Source organism: Nanorana parkeri, unplaced genomic scaffold, assembly GCF_000935625.1.
Source record: "Nanorana parkeri isolate BGI_ZX_2015 unplaced genomic scaffold, ASM93562v1 scaffold909, whole genome shotgun sequence".
Classification (NCBI taxonomy): domain Eukaryota; kingdom Metazoa; phylum Chordata; class Amphibia; order Anura; family Dicroglossidae; genus Nanorana; species Nanorana parkeri.
Window position 1 is genome coordinate 374,150 of NW_017307177.1, and position 23,026 is coordinate 397,175.

General features: G+C 40.7%; 1 protein-coding gene across 2 annotated transcripts in view; it reads right to left on the bottom strand.

The window, feature by feature from the left end:
• The window catches only part of TOP3B (topoisomerase (DNA) III beta), a 44,941-nt gene that overhangs the window by 11,499 nt on the left and 10,416 nt on the right, over positions 1-23,026 (bottom strand). For both annotated transcript variants that reach the window (XM_018566033.1, XM_018566034.1), the window contains 11 exons: positions 22,262-22,393; positions 18,485-18,591; positions 16,376-16,450; positions 11,989-12,185; positions 11,659-11,815; positions 9,422-9,535; positions 7,015-7,105; positions 6,458-6,612; positions 5,994-6,099; positions 2,444-2,590; positions 796-969 (listed from right to left, as the gene is read on the bottom strand). In XM_018566033.1, coding sequence (XP_018421535.1) covers positions 796-969; positions 2,444-2,590; positions 5,994-6,099; positions 6,458-6,612; positions 7,015-7,105; positions 9,422-9,535; positions 11,659-11,815; positions 11,989-12,185; positions 16,376-16,450; positions 18,485-18,591; positions 22,262-22,393 — 1,455 coding nt within the window. The remainder of the gene's footprint in view (positions 1-795; positions 970-2,443; positions 2,591-5,993; positions 6,100-6,457; positions 6,613-7,014; positions 7,106-9,421; positions 9,536-11,658; positions 11,816-11,988; positions 12,186-16,375; positions 16,451-18,484; positions 18,592-22,261; positions 22,394-23,026) is intronic.

Sequence of the window (23,026 nt, forward strand, 5' to 3'; positions counted from 1 at the left end):
GGGGGGGGGGGGGGGGAAGGGGGAAAAAGCATTTGACATTTTGTTGTATAAATGTTCATGGTTGTGATAAGGTAATACCGCTGAGCATGTGTAGTAGATTTCACTAGAACCCAAACATCAGCTTTAGGCTCCGCAACAACCAACTCAAGTGGTGTTATATTTGTTTGCAACTGTTCAGTGCCAGCAAAAACGAGAAAAAATGCCTTTTTCTAGCACTGCACAGGCGAGGGTACAGTAGGACCCTTGCTTAAAGTTTTATGCATCTTGTCAGAGACGAATTAAGGCTTAAAGCTGATATGCATTTCAGTGTCCACATAAAAGCGCACATACCTCTATAACAAACAGGTTGAAATGAATGCAGAGTCAGAAATGCAATACAACTCAACATGCACAGTAATGCACAGAGGTGAATACCTCTAAGTGTCCATTAGGTGCATTTGGAACATATGTAAAGTCACACAGACACTTCAAGGCATCTCTAGAATGTATGGTCCATACTGTAATTAATAGGAACACCCAAAAAATATAAAAGTATAAGGCATAGACTTACCTGGAGTGAATCACATTTTCCTTAAAGGGTACAGCAAAACTCAGGCACTCAATATAGCACTAGGCAGCTAAAGATCCTTCATATGTGCTTCACTAACATGAACTGCTGTGGCTGACTTTCACTGCACGTCAATATAGCCATTTTAGGGGCTGCCATGCATGTGTCCAGACATTGAGCATTAGTCTGATGAAGGGCAAAAATGTACCCTAGAGCAAGGAGACTTACACATATTCTGTATCACTCACCGATACCATGCTTTTCCATCAGCGTGATGAGCTCCGCCTCTGTTAGGTAATCTGGAGGACATGTCTGTTTCTCAACCAACTTCACTTCCTCCACGCTAAATTTATCTCCTCTTTCACAAGATTGAAATCTCTCCTCCAGGGGGATACCTTGCCAGGGCATGATTTCAGTATACCCTGCAATATAAATGTATTTTAGCTACTGTTCTTTTAAAGGCATTGCACAGTATATTTTAGTGAGCATATATTTAGAAGTCATTATGGTAGTGTTTACTGTAAAAATAATTTGTAATGAAGGAGCACTGTATGTAACACAGACTCTGGACCCGTTACACTCGTTTCCCCTTCTAGCTTCATTACTTTGATGCAAATTACAATGTACCAGTTTTCTGTGACTTTCCTGATGTGTATACTTATTCTGAGTTCATGACTTTGAAAAGAGCTGAAGCCACTGAGTCAGCATAACAGCCAGGTAACCAGTATTTACAGAAAGAGTTTAGCAATGGCAGCAAATTACAAATTTCCTCTAATATGTTAACCACTTGATGACTGGCATGTTAAACCCCCTTCCTGGCCAGGCCATTTTTCAGTATTCAGCGCTGCGGTACTTTGACTGACATTTATTCCGTCATGCAACGCTGTACTGAAATTAATTTTATATCATTTTTTTGGAGACAGGTAGAGCTTTCTTTTGGTGATATTTAATCGCCACTGGGGGTTTTATTTTTTACTATATATTGAGTCCCTAAAGTTGACCACAAATGTGAGACACAGCTGGAAGATCTAAACAGAATGACTGTGACATAAACATGCATGTTTGTAGCAGCCAGGTATGCCTGTTTATCCACTGGCCCACCAACAGTGATATCTGCGACTGGTAGGCCAGGGATGTTCTGCATATGCAGCATTCCCACAGACATAGTCATTTTTCATTTCAACTAGAACTGGTGTGATAGGGCAATAATCATCTCATGTATATTGCCATCTAAAAAAATAGGCAAGTTTGCTTAATTTTACATTTTTTGACTAAGCAAACGCAATATTATGAGCACTCGTTGGTGTAAACTCTGCAAAGCATTATTTCTACTCAATATTTTAGCACAGCAACTACCAAATCAGTGGCAACACTGTTTTTTCAGTCCCCATGACTATCAGTCAAGCATGCAGGTGCTTAATTGCTTTAATTACTGAAAAAATATAACTCTAGAGTAATTTCAGCATAATTTCAACTGCATTAATTCAGTTAAGACATTGCCTGAATTTAATTAACCACAGAATCCATGTTTGAAATGAAAGGAATCAGTTGGCAACTCTAGTCAGAGACATGCAGAATAATCCAACAAAATAAGGTCTCTGCGGCCACCTTTCCTTAGCATGTCCCGGTTGGGCAGATTTGAATCAAGGAAAAAGACTTCGCTCCCACAATGCAATAGAAGCTTTTCCTCTTCTGCTTTACTCAGCTATGCTGTAAATCAACATGATCTATTAAAGAAGGAGAACTCAGACACAACACTTCCCATAATGCCAGATTCTGGATGGATGATTTAAACAGCTTTTCATTGCAAAACAATATTCTGCTTTTCCACAAGACTGGGGTTCTTTAAGCTGTCACAGTTACATGTCAATCCACAAATTTTCGCCCTTCACTTACCTGGAGAGATCACCTCTTTGCACGTGGTTGAGAACTGCTCACGGCCAACGCTAAACACAATCACTGTCTGGAGGTATTTGCAGTCATAGCTGATGGTAGCAATGAAATGTCGGGTTATATATTCATACAGCCGCCAAGCATCACCACCTTGAAAGGAACAAGAATGAAGAACCAGGTTAAGCAGTACTGTGGTTATGGCAATATGACAATACGTTATGTTGAAATAAATCACTATCAAACGGAATAAACATTTATAAATAACTGGATGTGTGTACGGTCGAAAGCAGTGCTTCTCAACCTTAGTGAGCTCAGGGGCATTAAATAATTTCAAAAACCTTCCCTGCCCCAACAGTAAAAAAAAAAAAAAGTTTATACCCATATCATAAAAAAACTGTATTAAAATTTTTTAAAAAGGGAGTACTCAGGGAGTAATACGAGTTACTGTAATTTAAATTGGCATAATGACAAATTATCAAATCAATAGCTATCTGAACATAGAACTGTAATTTGAATATTCAAGAGTTATGAATACACACAAGATCAAACACTTACAGGGTTATTCACTAAAGGGAGAAGAGTTTGGAGAAGTCAGGAGAAGTGACCAATCTAGGACAACATAGCTGAACTGGAAAGTGAGCTGAATTGGAGAATTTTTCCTAATCAGCTATGTTGTCTTAGATTGTTCACTTCTCCTGCCAACTCCAAACTCTTCACCCTTTTGTGAATAGCCTTGTTAATGTGTTTGTAGTGGTCATTGTAGAACATATACAAGATTCTCTTCTATACCAGGTATAAATACCAGTGTAAGACAAATCATTGATCACATGTAGTAATTTGAAACAAATATCGTACTAATCTATAAACTGTAAATCGTTAAAACAAAGTTTCTTTTTTTTTAAATTCGATGAACGTATTGTTCATGCAACTTGTACTTTGATTCATAAACATACAGAGCAGTAGAGAATTTTAATCAGTTTCGAAAAATACAATTGCCCATACATAGGTCATAAATTTGTTATAATAAATATGATCCTAAAAAATTATATGGTAACCGTTAACTACCATAATTCTAGTTTACTTTAAATATAATCTCATGTATGCCAGTACAAGTCCTAGGATAGCATTTCTCAGTAATGATGAGGCCTTTTATTTCAGCAGCTACTAAGTATCCTCTGTATGTATGTTTATCTTAAAGTGACACTAAACTTAGCAGTTATATCTTTAAAATGCATTTTAGACTTCCGGTTCCGGCGCCCATGTGAGCGGCTGCGAGGAGATCGCGCTCCTGCACCCGCGGCCACATGCATTTTATACCTCAACTAGTAACAAAAATGAGGGGCATTTCTCAAAACTGGAGCAGACAAGATCTGGAGCAGCTGTGCATGGAACCAATCAGCTTCTCTCTTTCACTTTCAAATCTTAACTGAACAAACTGAAGAGAGATGCTGATTGGTTGCCACAGGCAATTGCTCCAGATATTGTCTGCTCCAGTTTTGATAAATTCCCCTCAATGTATCTTATTTGTGTATCACTCAGCAGTAGATCCTCAAACCATCTCTTAATTCATGCTGACACTGTCCTTCCTTCTGGAGGGTGGTTACTTTGGTTCCCCATATTCCCTGTTAGTGTTGTAAAGTAGCCACCGCTCCAAGCTCGCTCCTGTGATGGAATACAATCTCAATACAAATTAGTAAACTGAGCGCGAGATTGAGCTTAGTTTTACTTTAGCTACCCCAAAAGTGTGTTTAGACTCCTTAAAAATATATAATTCTGTATGTTTTTTAAAAGACAGAAATCGCTCATCCAATTTGACCTGTATAGTGGCTTCTATTTTTTGTGCATAAGGAAAATATAAAACGCCATCTTATGGCTGCAGACTGACATTACAGCCGTTCAATATGTGGAGTGACAGCAATAGTTGTTGACCAGACAAGAAGATAGAGAACCACCGATATAAGGTACCCACATCTGTACATTTCTGTCACAATCTATGGGGTTGCATAAGAACTATAATCAACATTTCAATTTATATCAAAACCAAAGATCAATACACAAAAGTAGTAATGTTTTTCTTTAAAAAAAAAGTTAAAAGAATTTTTCAACTACATTTAGAACTGAATCTGCCAATATTTTGGCTTCATTTAATCCTCTGCACAACAGAAATCAGACTACGCTAGGGAGGGCAAGATCTCTGCACCAGTCAGACTCTATTTGATTGCACATTGCTGTGAGACTTATACTAGAAACATGCTCACAAGGGGTGAGAGCAGAGTGTGTGCAGTGGTGAGCTCAGCAATGTGGTGCTCCTTTACTGACCTTCATCACAGACTGGTGCCGTCCCTTGACCAAGTTATACAGCTTAACTGCAGTGCACAAAAATGAAGTCAGGGACCAGGACCTGTGGTAGTATGTGAATCATAAGGATGGCTGAACAGATGTATTTCAATTGTGTTGCCTGAAGTCCAGCTTTACAGATTTGGTAGCGGGGGAAAAAAACAGCATTCTTTTGTTTGTCATTTATTACACTACAGATTAGTACAGAGTTGTTCCTACTATGTTGCCTGCCTTAAGCGAAATGCAGATGAGGATCTGGTTGGACACATGGAATTTATCTTGATCTCAGCCATGTGCACCCCCAAACCAGTTATTACTCTAAAACTGCACTAAGATTTTGTGAACATGTATCTAAACCTAAAAAACCTAATGTATCTAAACCTAAATCTATCTAAACCTAAAAAAATTACAAATCTTCTGTCACATATAAATCTAACAATGCAAGCCTTCATATTATTTGCATTGTGAGCAGGTAATGCATACTTTGGGATCCTGCTAGCATCTTCCCCCTCATACAACACTTCCTGCATTGTACTGTCAATGCAATTCAGGTGCTGCAAATCGGCTGGTATTGTGGACAGATATGCCCACTACGTGCTGGACTAGGTACAACAGGACAATGCCTTAATGCACAGTGTGCCCACAGTCCTGTTGGCACCATGTAATGCCACAGGCTGACACACACCCCTGTCCAGCCCTGCAGAGAATGATTGACATCGGCTCCAGTCCTCAGTCACACTGTCAATCACTTAGGGCACTGACTGGATGATTCAGCTTCCACTACACCCCTCTCGCCCTTGCGAGCAGCATTGTACAAGCATCTAGAAAGGCATTTGGAAAAGTTTTTTGGCATTCATGAGAGCTTATTATATCCTATTGGAATATCCTTATATCACAGGCAGGTTCTTTGCTTTACACAGGGAATAGCTAAGATGTAGCTACCTCCTCATATATCACTTCTCCCTCCCTTTTAGATTGTAAGCCCTCAGGGGCAGGGACCTCCTTACCATCTTGTCTTGAGTTGTATTGTGATTGTAATGTCTTCCTTATATTGTAAAGCAAGCGTGCAAACTGTTGGCGCTATATAAATCCTATGTAATAATAATAATAATAAGTCACTTTAAGGCCACACCACCGCTTTTCAAATGGGCTCCTTAGTCATAAATCATACCACTTCATATATTGTGAAAGCTTGTAATAGGACTCCACAACATACCAAGTTCTGCCTCTGTTGCTGAACGCATGGGTGTAATTGGAGGGTGATCTCCAACATCATTTCCTTTCCTTGGACGATTTATACCTTCGGCTAGCAAAGCTTTAACCTGCAATGTCAAAAAAATGCATTGTTAGATATGTTTAAGTCACAAGATGCAGGCCAAAGCAGTATAGCTAAAGTTGTGGCAGAACTTTAAAAAGTTCTGTAATATAAGCACAACAAGCATAGATATAATTTGGCTATATTACATGTTGGGGCAATAAAAAAGACAGACAAGACCATGCGCTCTTAGGGATACCTTTAGAATACACTTTTCCAATAATGGGATTTTCCTAATTTGGTGTAAAAAAAATTTCAAACACAAAAGTATATGTAACATTAAATTTTCCTGCTCAAGTATGATGCACAATGAAAAAAATATTGCTCAAACACAACAGCATTAAGTGTATGAGTTTTCTGCTCACCGTATCACCCCAAAAAGCATTGTTGGACTGTTGTCTCAGGGTTCCTTTAAGGTCAAAGTTCTCTGGGTAATGGGTGGTTTCTGTTCGGGGATAGCTGATATAACCCTGTGTGTATAGTCGCTCCGCAATCTGCATAGAATGCTGTGGGCCCATTCCTGTAACAGAATAAAAATATGAGGTACACAGTCAACTTCCAAAAGGTAGACATCTCCCTCCCTCCTTTTACAAATGACAGCAATAAAAGTAGAGCTGCTGGACTCAGCAATCAATCACACTTCTTTTCTATCAAATGTTAAAAAAGTAAAAGCTATTTGGTTGTTCTTCTTAATAAATGTCCTATTTACTCCCGTTTTAGAATTCAATCCCAGAGCTAACTGGTACAACTTGTGTTACAATTCGATAGATCTTCAAAAGTATTTTGAATGGTAATGCTATTAGATCAGTTTGTTTAGTTTTCTCTTCTTCCAATACATGAAATATGATTTTTTACCAGGGATATTTCTGTATATGTGTTTAAGTCACTCAATAGTCCAAAGACAAATATTTTTTCCACATACCTAATGAAGAACTTGCCACACGCAACATTTCCACTGTGTTTAATGCCTGCGGCCTTTGTTTGGCCTTCTCTTTCTTAGTGACAGATTCCACCTGCAGGCAAAATACACGTCAACACACATACAAAATGTTCTGTGTAACAGGGTGAGCCTGCATTCACAAAAGAACACTGAAATGACATTGCAGCACCTAATACTACACAAATGTAAAGTATGTTAAATATGGAAAAACAAGGTTATTGCAGAGACTGTTTAATTCATTTATTAGTAAAATGAACAAAACACAATCAAATGTTCCCCCTTTCTGGTATGGCTGCTGTTTGTTTTGTGTTGCTCTCTGAATTTTGAAGTGTATGGAAGATACAGTGCTGGCACACAGGCCCCATAAAAGGAAGACATTTGACTTTAGGAAATCAATACTGAATACACATAAGATCAAATAAAATCAAAATCATATAAACAGCAATAGCATAGATGTAGTGCACTGTGAACAGTGAAAACCAGTACAGTGATGAGGTCCCACATCTGGCCACTGCTGTTCTAGCAAACTGAATCCCTATTCATAGAGCTCTCTTCAAGCCATTGGTGTTTATCCATACATCTGTGTGCACAGGAAGTTCTCAGGTATCCTTGTGGCACCATCTGTAAAGCTGACATACAATACTAGAGATTTGTCAGACATGACACAAGACTGAACACTCACCTTTTCTTAATGAGGCCTTAACGTGATTTTAAAGGCAAACGTTTTTTAACCCCTTCATGACTGAGGCCCTTTTTTAATTTTTTGCACCCATGTTATATTCCACATTTTAGGCCTGAAAATGACTTAAAACCCCCCAACATTATATATTTTCTGAATGCCAAGACCCTATAGAATAAAATGGTGGTAGTTGCAAATTTTTATGTTGCGCAATATTAGCGCAACTCCTTATTAAACCCCAACATTTAGTGAAAAATGTAATTTAATGCCCCAAAACACAACAAAATACCACTTTTTTAAATGACATATAAAAGATGAGGTTACAACGAGTAAAACGATACCCAACATGCATAAGTGTTTAAAACTTTTAGCTTCCTGCAGAGTTAGCTGGTCCCCTAAGCACTGGTCCTGAAATCCTGTTTTGGGGTGGCTCCTTTCTCCTGCAGAGTCCTATGGAGCCACTCTTGTGTGTGCTAGTAAGCGGTGTGTCTCTCCACAAACACAGACACAGCAGGGCCAATTGGCCAAGCCAATCCCCTGCTCCTTTCTCCCCCTCCTCCAAGCTAGTAGACAGACAGCTGCTGGAGACTGCTCTGTCCATTGTGATCTTGTACAGGACAGGAAGTTCAGGGAAGCAGAGCTGAAAACATTGGAGTCAACTGTTCTCAAACATGATGACTGCAAATGCTTGTGCAAAAATATAAAAAAAATACTTTGCTGGGCAATGTATATTTGTTTATTATGGATTCATTATTGAAAAAAAAAGATTGAGAGTTTAATACTACTTTAAGTCTAATGCCCAGTACTCATGATTTTCACACCAAGTGAAATATTCCATACTCATTTCAAGCATGTCTGATGTCGAGGACTATTATTATAAATAAGTGCTTCTTATCACTTGTTTGTTAAAACCATATCCCAGTAGATTATCCCAAAGTATGTTTGGATCAGCCACTTGGCTGGGAAAAACTGCGAAGTACAGCCAATCTAGCAGGAGACGGGAGTCTCCACACAACACTATTTCAAGCTATTGAAGCAATTACCTACCTAATATTTATTTCATGTAACTGTGCCTCATTGAAGCAGGCTGCACAAGTACAAAATAATGAAAGGAGCGTACCTTTTAAACCTGACCTGAACTGCTGTTTGCAATACATTTAAAGTATATTCTACAGGTGATACTTAAGCTGACTCCTGCTGAATTCCAGCTGTGGGTGGCCCAGCCAACACCACCTGGTTTGACAAAAGTTCATTTTTCAATCTACTTATTTCAAAGGAGGCGGGTAGAAATGTTTCAGCCACTGACTGCAGTCAAGATTCAGATATGTGGATAGTGAAGGGCTCCGGCTGTCAGAATAAAATAGGTCAGCCGGGAAAATGTGTCCATCTGCGCTGTTTAGTGCAAAGGGATGAATCTGTTTCCATTTTCTGGAACCCGTAAGTCCCAGGGCATCTTGACATGTAAATACATTTTTGGAACTTTACTCCTTCCCAGCTTTTAGGCCTTACATTTTGCTCAGCACAGTTATGAGTGACCCCCATGACCGTAGGGGTTGGGTGCAGCTATCAATGTAGAAGGCTGGGTGATCTTCAGAACAATATGGATCTTGCAGACACCTTGATGTTTCCGCTATGTGGGCCCGCAGCAGTACAGGTATGTACAGTATATTTTCATCAGGAGTACGTTAAACTCGTATAAAAAAAAGGTACCTGTGCTTCCCTGCTTGACTTTGTGATATTTAGGAACAGCTGAGCAATCTCTCTGTCAAAAACCCGCACTCGATCCCAGTCCAGTGTAAGAGGATGTTCTTGACCACGGCTCACCTTAACAAGAAAAATAAAGGTTTTGAGGGTGCTTGTGCTTGTTTCATAATACATGTTTTCTTTTTTTGTATTTATAAAAACTTTTCCATAAGAATATTTCATATTTACTGATTGTGGCAAATGTGTTCATGCTCTACATCACTTTTTTTCTGAGTTATATTAGTGCGAAGAAATGAAAAGCCTGAATCACCTGATGTAATCTCATCTGTGGCTCTTCACTCTTTTGAAAATGCATGGCTGAATAAATCAGAGGAGGGTTAAGGTGCCCATACACCTTACGATTATCGTACGATTTTCGTATGCGATCGACTTTTTGGCCGATAATCGTATGTGTGCATTGCAGTGTACGACCGACAGTACTGTACAATCGTACGACTTTTGACGGTCAAGCATGTTTGAAAACTTTGCTAGATCGTACGATTTTCGCGAAGGTTGCTGGAGTTTCCGTCCGTCAAAAGCCGTACAATCTACACTGCGCTTGCGCTAACGAAAATACGGCAAATCAATTACCGCAATTCTGCTTTTCCTTAATTACGGCTAAATTAGTCTTGCGATCATCTGGGCATGATGGGGCTGTCGTACGAAAATCGTACGACTATTCGATCATCGGACGAAAAGTTTCGATCGAAAATCGTAAGGTGTATGGGCACCTTTACACCTCCTGCTTCTGATTGCTCACCTGAAAGGATTCTCATTTAGACAGAGGCAGTCAAAGTAAGCATGCACTGCTTGGTTTCTCCAGATTTATTTTGAAGGTAAAGTCAATCATGCATTTACAAGTTTAAATGAAAGCCCTGTAACAGTCCCACAGTAAAGGTGCCCATACACCTTACGATTATCGCACGATAATCGTATGCGATCGACTTTTCGTACGACAATCGTAACGTGTGAATAGAGTGCCCGACCGATAGTACTGTACAATCGTACGACTTTTGACGGTCAAGCATGTTTGAAAACTTTGGTCGATCGTACGATGTTCACATGGTTGGTGGCGTTTCCGTCCGACAAAAAGTTTTGTTCGATAATCGTAAGGTGTATGGGCACCTTAAGATGAGCACGCTCACCATGGCTAGTAGTGGGGTGAAGCTTCCTGTGTAAGGGACCAAGGGTGTTAGGAGTAGCATATCACTTCATTCAATGGCATAGAACAGCATCCTTGGTGTTCTGGAGTAAGCACCAAACAATGTGGTGGGTAATTATAGTAAGACTGCCACTGTCTAAATCTAAACAAAAATCATATTTTTGGGGCTACAGGAGCTCCCTCTAGAGTAATGAGGACACCTGAAAACTGAAAAGTGGAACATGCTCTGCCTAACCCCCAACACACACTTCCCCGATACCCTTGGACCATCACACTGGCGACGGCAATTGGGCTGATCACGTGTGAGAGCATGATTAACTTATCTTTATAATAAATCTGGAGATTTCATTGCACTAGGTTGGTGTGTTCTTCCCTTCTTCTCTTTTAGTATCTGGACTGAACGGTTCTTTAAGTTTATTAACTTTGTTGCTATAGGCCTCGGTGCTTTAGACCCCATTCACACTGAGCGACATGGCTATCAAGCATTTTTACGCACGATTTCGTACTGAGCGGCTTTGAGCTACATTGCGCAATATTGAGCGACAGTGCACATTTTATCGCGCTACATATCGCGTTTTTTGGGCGGGACTCTGTCGCTGCTACATTGGGCTGTAATCAATCAACAGCGATCTTGATGTGACATAATTCTTTCCTTCCATTTTGCAGTGCAAAAGTGACCCTTCTATAGCGCGATATCGCGCGACAAAGTCGTGCAATATCACCGGTTATTGCGTGATTTTGCGCGACACCATAGAGTCTATTGGAGCCGAATCGTGCGACATTCGCGGGGAAAAAAAAGGGGTCCTGTACGAGCGACAAGCTTGAGCGAAAAGCTACAGGTGACATTAAGCGGTGAACAGCTCCATTGAAATGCATTGGACAAGCTACATAGAGCGATATCGCGTGGAAATCGCGCAATAAACCGCTGAGTGTGAACGGGGCCTTAGAGACTTTATTTCATTCCAAAAGTGGGTAAGAAAGTTCTCTTAGACACATCTACACAAGGCTAAATCCTCCATATACAATATGCTCTATTACATACCTTGACTTGAAGAACCCAGTAAGTCTCAGGTTTGAAAGACTGAATCTTGTCATGTCTCTCCACACAAAATCCCAAAGTGGGGGTCTGGCAGGGACCAAATGATATTAAAGAGCTATCCAGGTTACCATATTTCCCTTGAAAATACTTTGTCTGGAACCTGTTGGGCATGACAAAAAAAATCTTTAGCTATGCATAATGTGATATGAAGAGAAAGCAACCCATATAAGAAGCAAACACATAAGAACACATCTGTAGAATAATAATAATTTAAAAAAAAAGAGAAAAGCAAACCAATAGGAGCTTGAGGGGTGGTAATGTCGTGGCTTTTACCTGGTGAATGCACAGCCGATTCTTAGGTCAAGTTCCTGTCTTGCGTCTACAGAAAGAGCTTCATTCTTATTGGGCTCCCCCAATCTGTTCATGGCGTTCATGATATCCGTATCTGTGATGGAGCTAAACTTGGCACGGTAAATTGTTCGCTCTCCACCATGTGCTATATTCATCCCTGGCAGCACAGCATCTAAGACCTGAGAAAAAGGCCAAAAATATAGAAGATGGACTGTACAAGTCTTATCAAAACAAAACTGAGAAAGGGACCTTTCAGCTTTTTTTTTTTCTTCTAGCATGTCTCAGAAAGTTTGTCAGTGGAACTACGGCAAAATGAAGACAAAAAAAAAGGACATCTATGATGCAGTCTGTCAATAGCATTAACACAGCAGTTTTTGTTTTTCGAAATCCTCCTGCAATAGCCTGGCACTATATCTGTTAGATTTCCTCTTCCTTCCAGGGCCTGTTCAAGCAAAAGTGGTGCGCTAAAAGCACAAGATTCATGCGTTTATGACATACTATCGCATGATGCACAATGCTAGGTGCGTTGCAATGTCATTCATGCTCAATGGCAGCTCAACACACTTCCTAGCATGCGTGTGTTGCACAGCAAGTTACAGTCCATGTACCCATTGCACTCCTGACCGCACGTCCAACAAAGTATCCTGGGTGCTCAGTAGTCGACGGATGGCCACCGTCAAAGTAATGCAGAAAAGAAATAGACACCGGCACTCCAATAGTAAATCGATTAGTCTATTTATTGACGTACATCAAAAGCAAAATAACACACTTAGTGCACTAAGTGTGTTATTTTGCTTTTGATGTACGTCAATAAATAGACTAATCGATTTACTATTGGAGTGCCGGTGTCTATTTCTTTTCTTGTTGCACAGCAACACGCAGTAACATGCTGCAAAACATGCCGCTGTGATGTATACTGGGTTGCCACTGAGAATAAACACTAATGCACCAGCGAAACTAGTGAGCGGTACCGCACACTGTGCAATAGCATGTGCTAAATGCACAAATCCCATGCGTTTAGTGCAGTGCTATGGTGTGAACAGGCCCTAACAGGTTAAGTGTTTTATCCCTTTAAAGACTACACGTACAAAGCTGTGAGAAAGCTAATCCGAAAAGTTTATATCCCTTGATGCTCCTTTGCTACTGTTTTGCATAGTGGATTTTAATGTATGCAGTGTGGAATACTAGTCTATGAGTACAACTTTGCAATGTGGGAAATTGTTTAGATAATTGTATATTTTCGGATATCTATGGTTTATTCTTAATATTAAGCCTGTAATGTTTTGTTTCCACTACACTGAAATATTGTATAACCTGTACAACAAACAAAATAAAAAAAATTGTTATTCAAAAAAAAAAAAGACTACACGTACAGAAATACACCTGTTGATATTCCAGAAGCGCACTCAGCTTTTAGGGCCGGTGCGCACCTAGGCGTAACCTCAACCGCGCGGCAATCGTGCACAATTCTGCGCAGATTGCCGCGCTGTCAGGTGTTGCCTAGGCCTGCACTGATCACGCTGTGAGTGCCATTATTTTTTAATGGCAGCCCAGTCGAGCCGTGCAGATCGCGCGGTTTCCCGCCGCGATTCCGAACACAGTCCCGGCCGCGCATCGTGTATCGCAGAAAGAAGGTACACGTACCTTTTTTCTGCGATTGCCTCGCGGATGTCACCCCATTGAAATCAATGATGCTGCGCGGCAATCGCGGCCTGCATTGTGCAGGACCGCGCAATCCCAGATCGCGCAGGTCTGCACGGGGCCTCAAGTCCTGTTGAGGGCAGCAATAACGTGAACTGTTGTCGGCCCTAACAGTTTTCTTCTGCTCTGAATTTCTGACCAGAAGGTTGCTTTTCTTTGCAGAAACTGATATAACAAAACACTTCCAATGGTATATTAAACATACCAAAAGGGAGCAAATAAGAGAAGATAATTGTGAGGTTTTACGTACACTTTAAGCTTGTTCTGTTCCTAGAATGACCCTCTGTGGCCACCAAGACTGTAATAATACAATAATTAAAAGCAGAAGTGGGCAGAGCCTATCAAACTCTTGATAGGATCCTACAGGCTAAAATATCATAATGTACCTACTCACTGTAACCTGTAGGCAAGTACTCTGCTACCTCTAATCAGGAATTGTATGCTGTTGCCAGACCATTCATTTCAACAAAAATAATCCCACAAGATTATATGTTTATTTTACGCATTCTTTACCTGTAAAAACCTTCTATGTGTAGATGTCCAAAAGCCCTAGGACTGCTACTAGGCACCTCCAATTTGGATGGGATGTCAGCAGCCCCGGATCAGACACTGCAAAGTATTCATGTTCACTCCTCATCTGGCAGCTTCATAAAAGTTTATGTAAGGAGGTGAAGTGTGGAAAACCTTGGCCAGCACAGATGAGTGGGATATGATGTGTAAGGCTGGCCATACACCTATCAATTTTTTTTGTTCAACCCTCGAGCTGAACGGAAAAGAATTGACGCGATTCCTCCATCAAAACAAACAGCGTGTCGATCGAGGAATCTCCGCTGTTTGCATTGTATTCTGACCGGTGCTGCTGGCACCGGTCAGAATACCCGATCAGAGCGAGCAGCTCATTGGCTGCCGGCTCTGATCGTCCGAAGATTTTCCAGCCGACTCTTTCGATCAGCTGATCGAGGAATGCCAGCTGAAAGGGAGCCAACAGCCCCACACACTGTGCGAATTTCGGTCGGTACATTAAAAACCGCCCTAAATTTGCCCAGTGTATGGGCACTTTAAGGAAGAAGTAGGCCATGTTAGGAAATTGGATAATCAAAATTTCTAGCAAATTCAAAAGGCACACTGCAAGTAAATAAAAAATTTAGGGAAAAGAAAAACACTGCAAGTAAGTATCAAAAATACTTGATTTTTCTGTGGTTTTACCTGCAATTTGGTTACAGGGTCTCTTTAAAGGGTTATGGTTAAGGTTTTTCAAAGGCCACATGTTATTTGTCCTAACAATATATACCCTAACTCCAATCATCCATGGAGCTCCATGGCCACCAACAGATACAACTGACTGAGGCTAACAGCAATCTGCAGTAATCCATACTAACCAATCATATTTGAGCTCTCAATGCCCTTGCCCCAATAATGTAAAATCTAAATGGTTGCTAATGTGGCTTACTGAATAAACCATTACATTTTTTATTAACCTTAAAAAAGTCTGTTGAATTCCATTTACACTGTACTAAATTGAAAACGGCCGGAAGGAAAGAGTGTAGACTTGCTTGCTCTTACATGATGTACACATCGATGTTTCACTTTATACAAAACGGAGACATTATGGATTTTTGCAATATAAATTTATGAATCATTTTTAACGTCTGCTTAGATGGATTACCAATGAGACCTCTTATGCAAGTGTGTTTAACATTTTCCATTTACATTATAAATCTCAACAATGATAACACAGATTAGGCAAATAAACTTACATCTATCCTCATATTTATGTAAAACATATCAAACTTGTTTCGGCTTGCCAATTTTATAAATATTTCCTTACCTAGCCCACTTTATGTTATATGGTTTAGAATGATTAAAACCTAGAGAAATTTGTTACATATGCCAATGACTCAGTAGGGGCCAATGCTGAAAGTTTACCAGATATGTAAAGCTGGAAGTACACTGAGCGAATTTCAGATAGTTCTTAATGAACAAGCTGAAATTCGTTCAGTGATCGGCCCCGTCTGCCACCTCCTGCCAGACATCCTTGGGGAAAAAAAATGAAGGATTCGGGCAGAAAACTGTCAGCCAAACAGCACCTGCATCCACATCCACCGCAGTGTGAAATTCCTCCATCCATATTATTAAAGGAGAACTCTAGCCAACCTGTGACAATGAGACTGTCACAGGTCGGCTCAGTAGATCGGGAGGTGAGCGAACACATACCGGCGTTCGCTCACCTCTCGATCCTGTCAACGCTCTCTGCCGTGACAGGGGAAGGGCTGGATTCCCCCCTCCCCGCTCCGATCCGCCAGCGCTGACTGGTGGATCGGACCGGGGAGGGGGCGGGTACAGCTGGCTCTGCCTCTAGATAGGCAGAGCCAGCTGTCAGTCACGCAGCTGGGCGGATCCCGGCACAATTGTCGGGATCCGCTTCAGCTCACGGTATACTAAGCCTAGGGTGACGGGAGGACGCTAGTTTGTGTCCTCCCGTTACCCTGAGAACTATGGGGAAAAGCCTTAACCCCATAGTTCTCCTTTAAGCATGGATGGGGGAATTATTTTTTAGATATTTTCTTTCAGCCCAAAAGTTAAACCAAAAAAATAAGAAAAAAAATGAGTAGTGTATACCCAGCTACACAGAATAACAAGGTGTGGGAAAGAAGTGTCAGATTGTTACCTCAAAACAGATATTTTCTCCTTCTTTGTCACAGTCCAGCCACAAGACGACATAGTCACAGCCACGTCCTTCAACCTGGGAGGGTGGAAGAGACAGAAATGATCAGTAGCTATATCATGGGCGGACGTTTTATAAATACACCCATAAGAATCACCGTTATCTCTAATACAGACTGTTTATAGAACTTGCAGAAAAACAAATGGACTTTAAAAATAATGCTAGGAAATCACTCAATTGTTATATGCAATAGGTTGGTCACTTTCGGTCACTACTTACTAGCTGCCAGTTGGTAATAGAACTTTAAAATGTATAAAGCCTATGTCTCTTAAATAATTAATAACCAATAATAATCAACAACTCAATCAGTCTGATGAACACAAAGATAGCATCTATGAACACAAAGATAGCATTAATTAAACAGGAGCAGTTATATATAACTGTATATATATATATCGTACCTGTTAGGCAAAAGCTGAAGTTTAGTTGCATTCCGCTACAATATATTGTGGACCAGTATATAAGGAGTGTTAAAACAAAACTCATTTAAAAGCATTTGCTATCAAGTGAAATTCCTGTCTAAGAAGCATTTGATGGAAGCTGCTAATGATTCATGCTGCACATCTAGTTCAATTAGGCAACTACACTGACATTAATGCTGTACAGGTACACTGGTAGAATTTCCTATGAATATTCATAGTAAAAATCAGAACATTCAACAATGCCATCAGAGTTCAAAATTTGAATTCATTTTAACATTCGATTTTGGAATGAATGGACTTTCCAATGAAAACCACATTCACTGTAGGAAATTCACTCCTTTTCCATCCTGCTCCTTCAATTTTTTTTTGTCACAACAACCATAATTGGTTGTCGATTTGCAAGCACACGCATAATACACTTTGCCCCCCCACACACACACACATAATAATCCTTTGCCCCCCTTCCAAGCCCCCCCCACACATTTAATACACTGCCAGCTTTCATCGTCGTTCCCGGGTGATCATTAGTAAGGTCTGCACTAGACCTTACTAATGATCCTTCATTCGGCCGGAGCTCAGAACTGACAGAGCTCCGGCCGGAGCTGACAGGAGCAGCTCTGCGGTCTGCATCCGTCGGAGATACAGACCGTGTACCTGTTCCCGCAAGTCGGGCACGGGGTCTGTGACCGTGTGCCCGACTTGTCAGCTGGCTGCGGGCCACTTAGTACCGGCTCGCGGGCCGGTACTTTGGGGCCGCTGCACTAAACAGTTATGCAGAAAGGGCCAGATTTCTAAAGCACCTATGCAAAAACTGAACTTCAGAAAGTTGAGTTTGGCATAGATATGCTATCCTGCCTCCCAAAATGGTAATGTTCAAGCCTGGCGGAAAGTCCCTAAGCACAGGGTACTGCATTGTGGGATGTGGAAGAGCTGCACCTCTTCTCCCCATACCTGGAAGTTACAATTACATAGAAGCTTCAGGGAGTTCTAGGGCCACTCTGGGGACCATGACTAAAAAGACAAAGTTCAGAACCGGCAACGTGTGGTACCTTCCATCAGGCAGAAATAATAACATTCATTTTTAAGAGAGCCAAGGCTTGCGTTAAAAAGCTGCATTACAGAGAATGTAAAGCTGGATATAAAGCAGTTTTCCCCAAGCCAATTATTATTTAGTCACCATTATCAAAGTGCTGCCGTTTAGAACTGATGTAACTAGATTTTTTTTTTTATAACTGGTGAGTGGCTATAGCTAGAGTGGTTGTGTTGACTCCCCACTAATCACAAATGGGTTAGTGTGCTGAGCAATGTGAATGTGCAAATTATAGCAACCCATGACTATTACTCTTCCAATGGCTTGGCATGCCAGGGAAAGCAGTATACAGTATGTCCATGGGAAATCATTGTAAAGTGCAGCCTGAAGGGCACATGCCACATTGTGCAACATACTGCAAGCAAAGCCATTTGGTTCAGTACATTATTTTGGTCAGGGTGATTTTGGAGCACACAAACCTGTGAGCTTAACACCAAACACATAGCTACAGTTGCAATAACTGTTCAATGAAGAATTTTAAGTAGTGCCAAATATTATTCTAGCAATACCCCAGCAGGTAAGTGAGCATCTGTCTCTAACCTGTAAGAACTTCACCATGCTGAGCTTTGGGTTGGCCTCTTTCTTCTCTGTGGGCGCTTTACTGAACAGTTCTGCTGGGTCTACTTTATCCCAGTTGTTATATTTTCCTGAAAGATAAAATGAAATAAATAACATTAAGAAAACATATATTTGAATGGTAAAAAAGACTTCTGTTCACATGACCTGTTCACAAGAATTCCTTTTCTACACCTGCAAAAGCAAGGTGGCTGATAAACTACAATTCTGAAAACAAGTGGTTGTAGATTAAGGCTTCATTCACAGCTAAAGTTTTGGAATTCATGCAGCAGGAATCCCAAATATTCCATTTAGAAGTGGCTGTCACCCGCTCAAGTTAATGACCAGCTGACAGCGGCCACCTCTGTGTAAGCGCTACTCCACATGTAATAGTATGCAATAGGATTACATACAGTTTGGAATAGATCACCATCCCTGAACGCACCTATCGTGCATCCAGGGATAGTGATCTATTCCAAACCGCATGTAATTGTATCATATGCGATTACATGTGGAGTACCGCTTACAGATGCGGCCGCTGTCACTGGGTAATTAAATTGAATGGGTGAGAGCAGCCACTTCTAAACAGAATATTTGGAATTCCTGCCACAGAAATGTGTAGTTTCCTGCCTCGGGAATCAAAAAACGCCCATTCACAGTATAATGTGAATGTAGCCGAAGGCTCCATAAATTAGGAAGTACAGAAATGCTCATATACATAAAGTGATATTAAAAAAATAGCTATATAAAAATGTTTTGAGATCTAATAAGAATGACGATAATAATTTAAGAAAACAAATATATTTTGTCTTCATCAAAATAACGCTATAGCTTTCAAATAAAACGTCACAGCACCACACCTAACCATGGGCATACTTGTAAGAACAAGGTGGGTTAAGAAGGCCTTTGACAACGTTTTGATGAATGTGTATGTGTGTGCAACAGTTCAGATCTGTAATGAGTGCCAGGAAAATTAGGTACGCTGCTCAGTGCTACGAGCCTTCTCTTACTCGCGTATTGAAGAATCATTACAGAAACTAGCCACCAGAGGTCCTCAGTAACTGCGAGTACTGCTATGATAAGGACTAAATCCAAAAAATCTAGGCGAACGTCATTTAAAGCATTTACAATAAAGAGTTAAACTTTTTTTTCGCTGTATGCTGTTTTTTTCTTCTTTTTTTTTCTTCTATTTCTTTGAATTGAAATTTAATTCAAATAAAATCTTTCACAGTACCTACAAGAAAAATCAAATGAAATGAACACAAGTAAAAATGAGAACTTTGAATGCTTCTTAGAATAGCCCTCTCTGTCCAAGATGAACAGCACACTAACAGAGGGGTATGTTTTTATAGTAGTGATTAGGAATCTGACATTATTCAAATATTCACTGCAGTAGCAAGCATGCTGTATTTTATCACAGATGTCACTGCAGGGCACCATACTTCTGTGTGGGGACCTGAATGGAGCGTACTCATTGTACACTCCACATAAAGTTTAAAGAAGAAAAAATTTAAACAGTGACAGCTCCGGCAATGTGCGATATAACGCACAATACCGAAGCTGCCATATCGCACTAGCCCGCTAGCTAAAATGGAGCGTTTTATCGAACGAGCGAATGTGAACGGGCCCTTAATGTTTGGTAAAGTCACACACTCTGCTTTACAAATATCCTTCAATATGTAATTGTGACGGGGCTCCAAATATGTAATCCTAAAATAACCAGGCTGATTTACTAAAGGAGTTGAGAATATTCACAAAATGTGTGTGAATATTCACTTCAATACATGTGAAAGCATCTGCGCATAATTGGCTATGCAAAATGAACAGGAATTTGCTTTTCTCTTGATTGGATAACTGAAGTGAAAATTCACATATTTTCTTTCAGTGAAGATTTTCAACTGGTTTAGTAAAACAGCCTCTTCGTATTGCACACCTGCCAATCTTGTGATCATAAAAATAGATTCTTGGAGCCTAGTTGGAGTCCTAAGCCAAAGGCTGAAATACCTCGACAGCAGATAACATACATACAGGGGATGCAAGGTCCACTATGATTGCTTGGTATCTCATTTAACAGTAACTACTGCTCCTTTATCTTTTGTAAAGCATTGTATAGCAAGCCACATAGAATGCAGAATAACAGATATACAAACCCTTTCTTGTTAATATGACTAAATCTAAAAGGTCTGTTTTTGGAATGCCGACATAAAGTAAACCAGCCATGGCTGAAATGTGACTTTAACATTCTAACACAAACTGGCCATACACAGGTACATTAAGCCCTCATTCACATGAGCAACGGCCGGCCCGTACAGATCCTTGTTGCGTGCATGGCCGCATCCGGCCGCTCCCGGGAAGGACAGGTGCTGCGTGTGATTTGTACGCAGCAGCCTGTCCTTCTCATGGGACTACGAGGCCGTACGCCGCCCTACGCTCACACAAACTGACCGTCCGTGCAGGCGTCTGTACTCGTACAGGATGTATCTTGTCTGCGTCCGCGCAGGGACACCCGTACGGACGGGCAGTTCGGGTGAGCGTAGTGTGGCGTACGGCTGCGTAGTCCCATAGAGAAGGACAGACTGCTGCGTACAAATCACGCGCAGCACCTGTCCTTCCCGGGAGCGGCCCGATACGGCTGTGCACGTCACACAGATCTGTACGGGCCGGCCGTTACTCGTGTGAATGAGGGCTTATGCACGAATGTTCTTCATTCATCTCATCAGGACATTTGATAATGCTTTTAGACATATAATGAATGTCATTCAAAACTTCATTTGATTTTAATTTTGAAATGAATGGAGTAATACCACATTCGCTGTTAGAATTTTGTTCCTTCACAAAAGATTTCCATCCTTCTTCAATTTTTTTTCATCACTACAGTTGAAAATGATCACCGATTTGCCCCTATTAACTGTTAGTGAATCAAACGCACATGAAAATAAATGCTTTCATACATTCTGCTGGTGTATGGGTAGCTTAAGAAATGATTACACCTCTAAGCTTGCTGCAGCCGTAGATAGCCCATGACGAACACAGATATGTTAGTATAGCTGTGCCAGCAGAGGGTGCTCCCGCACATTAGATCTCTATACCTCACAGATTGTGACTTGCTCCTCCGCAGGCATGCAACACGTGGCTGAGAAATCTGCCCCTTCCTTCTTTTTTTTTTTATTAAGACCTCATGTAGGGCCCTGCTGCATGCTGAGCTACCTCATTAAACCTCTTCCTCCGTTTCCTGCACTTAGACTACCAAGAGGTGTATGGGAAGCCAGTCAGTGAAGTCATTGTCTTGAAAATGTACTCTAATTCGGACATACCACTCAACTAGAAAAACATTGAGCAGCATGTAAACTGAAAACTTCACTGGCAAAAGACTTGTCTCAGAGAGAGTGAGTCTTACTTACACAATGCTAATAATAAATCTATATTTTTTGTATTATCATTTATATGATTTTTTTTAAAAACACAACATATTATGCAATAATGTAAATAATTTTAAAAAAACGACAAATTATTTGTGGAGGCTTTTAAAAAACATTTGTTGAGAAAGTAAGATAAATAAAAGGAATAAAAAGCAGAAGGGAGGAAGCAGATACAGAATGTGGGAGCAGAGAAAACAGGAAGACAACAATAGCCATGGCAGGCCATTCATTCTAATTGCACTGTACACTCTACATCTATTCCCTGCTTCCGGGCACGCTGGATTTAAAGAACTGCACTACATATGGGGTTATGAAGGAGTAGTAATCATGATCTGAAGAATACCTATAAAATCCAAGCTCATTACGTGACCACAGACAGATGTCATTTTGAAACGCACGCTCTGTCCCATGAATGAACCCGTGTACTCGTGTACAGAGCAGGCACCATTAAATCCTTTCCGTGAGATGGCAGACCCTATAAAAGAAAACTACAGTGAGTACAGTGCATGTGTAATAAGTGCTAAAATAAACCCAAATCTTGCTCAGATCAATAACTTAAACCAGTTGTAAACTTGAAAATTAGTTACATGGAGGGTTTAGAGCTGCAGCTAACGATTATTTTCAAAATCGATTAGTTAGCCGATTATTAAGTTCGATTAATCGGATAAAAAATAAAATACATTTTAAAAAATGGCTCCAGTGATGGACTACTAGTTTGTATTGAGATTGTAGTCCATCACAGGAGCAAGCTTGGAGCGGTGGAAGTAAAAAAGAAAAAAAAAAAAGTGTGGTGTGCAATTTAGACGGGCGATGAGCGTGATGGAGGTGCGGAGCGTGGATGCGGGCGGGTCTGGCAGCGGCGAGCGTGAGGTGGGAAGGAGGTGCGGCACGCAGCGTGTGTGGAGCCGTGAACAGGGCCAAGCAATTGGAAGCCGATTAAATCGATGATTGAAAAAATAGGATTTTTGTACTCACCGTAAAATCCTTTTCTCTCCGTTCATTGAAGGACACAGGGCAACAGATCGTAGATCCTGTATGGTAGGGTAATATCGCCACCTGCAGGAGAAGGACGCTAGGCACAAAACTAAAGACCAATTACAGCCTAGGG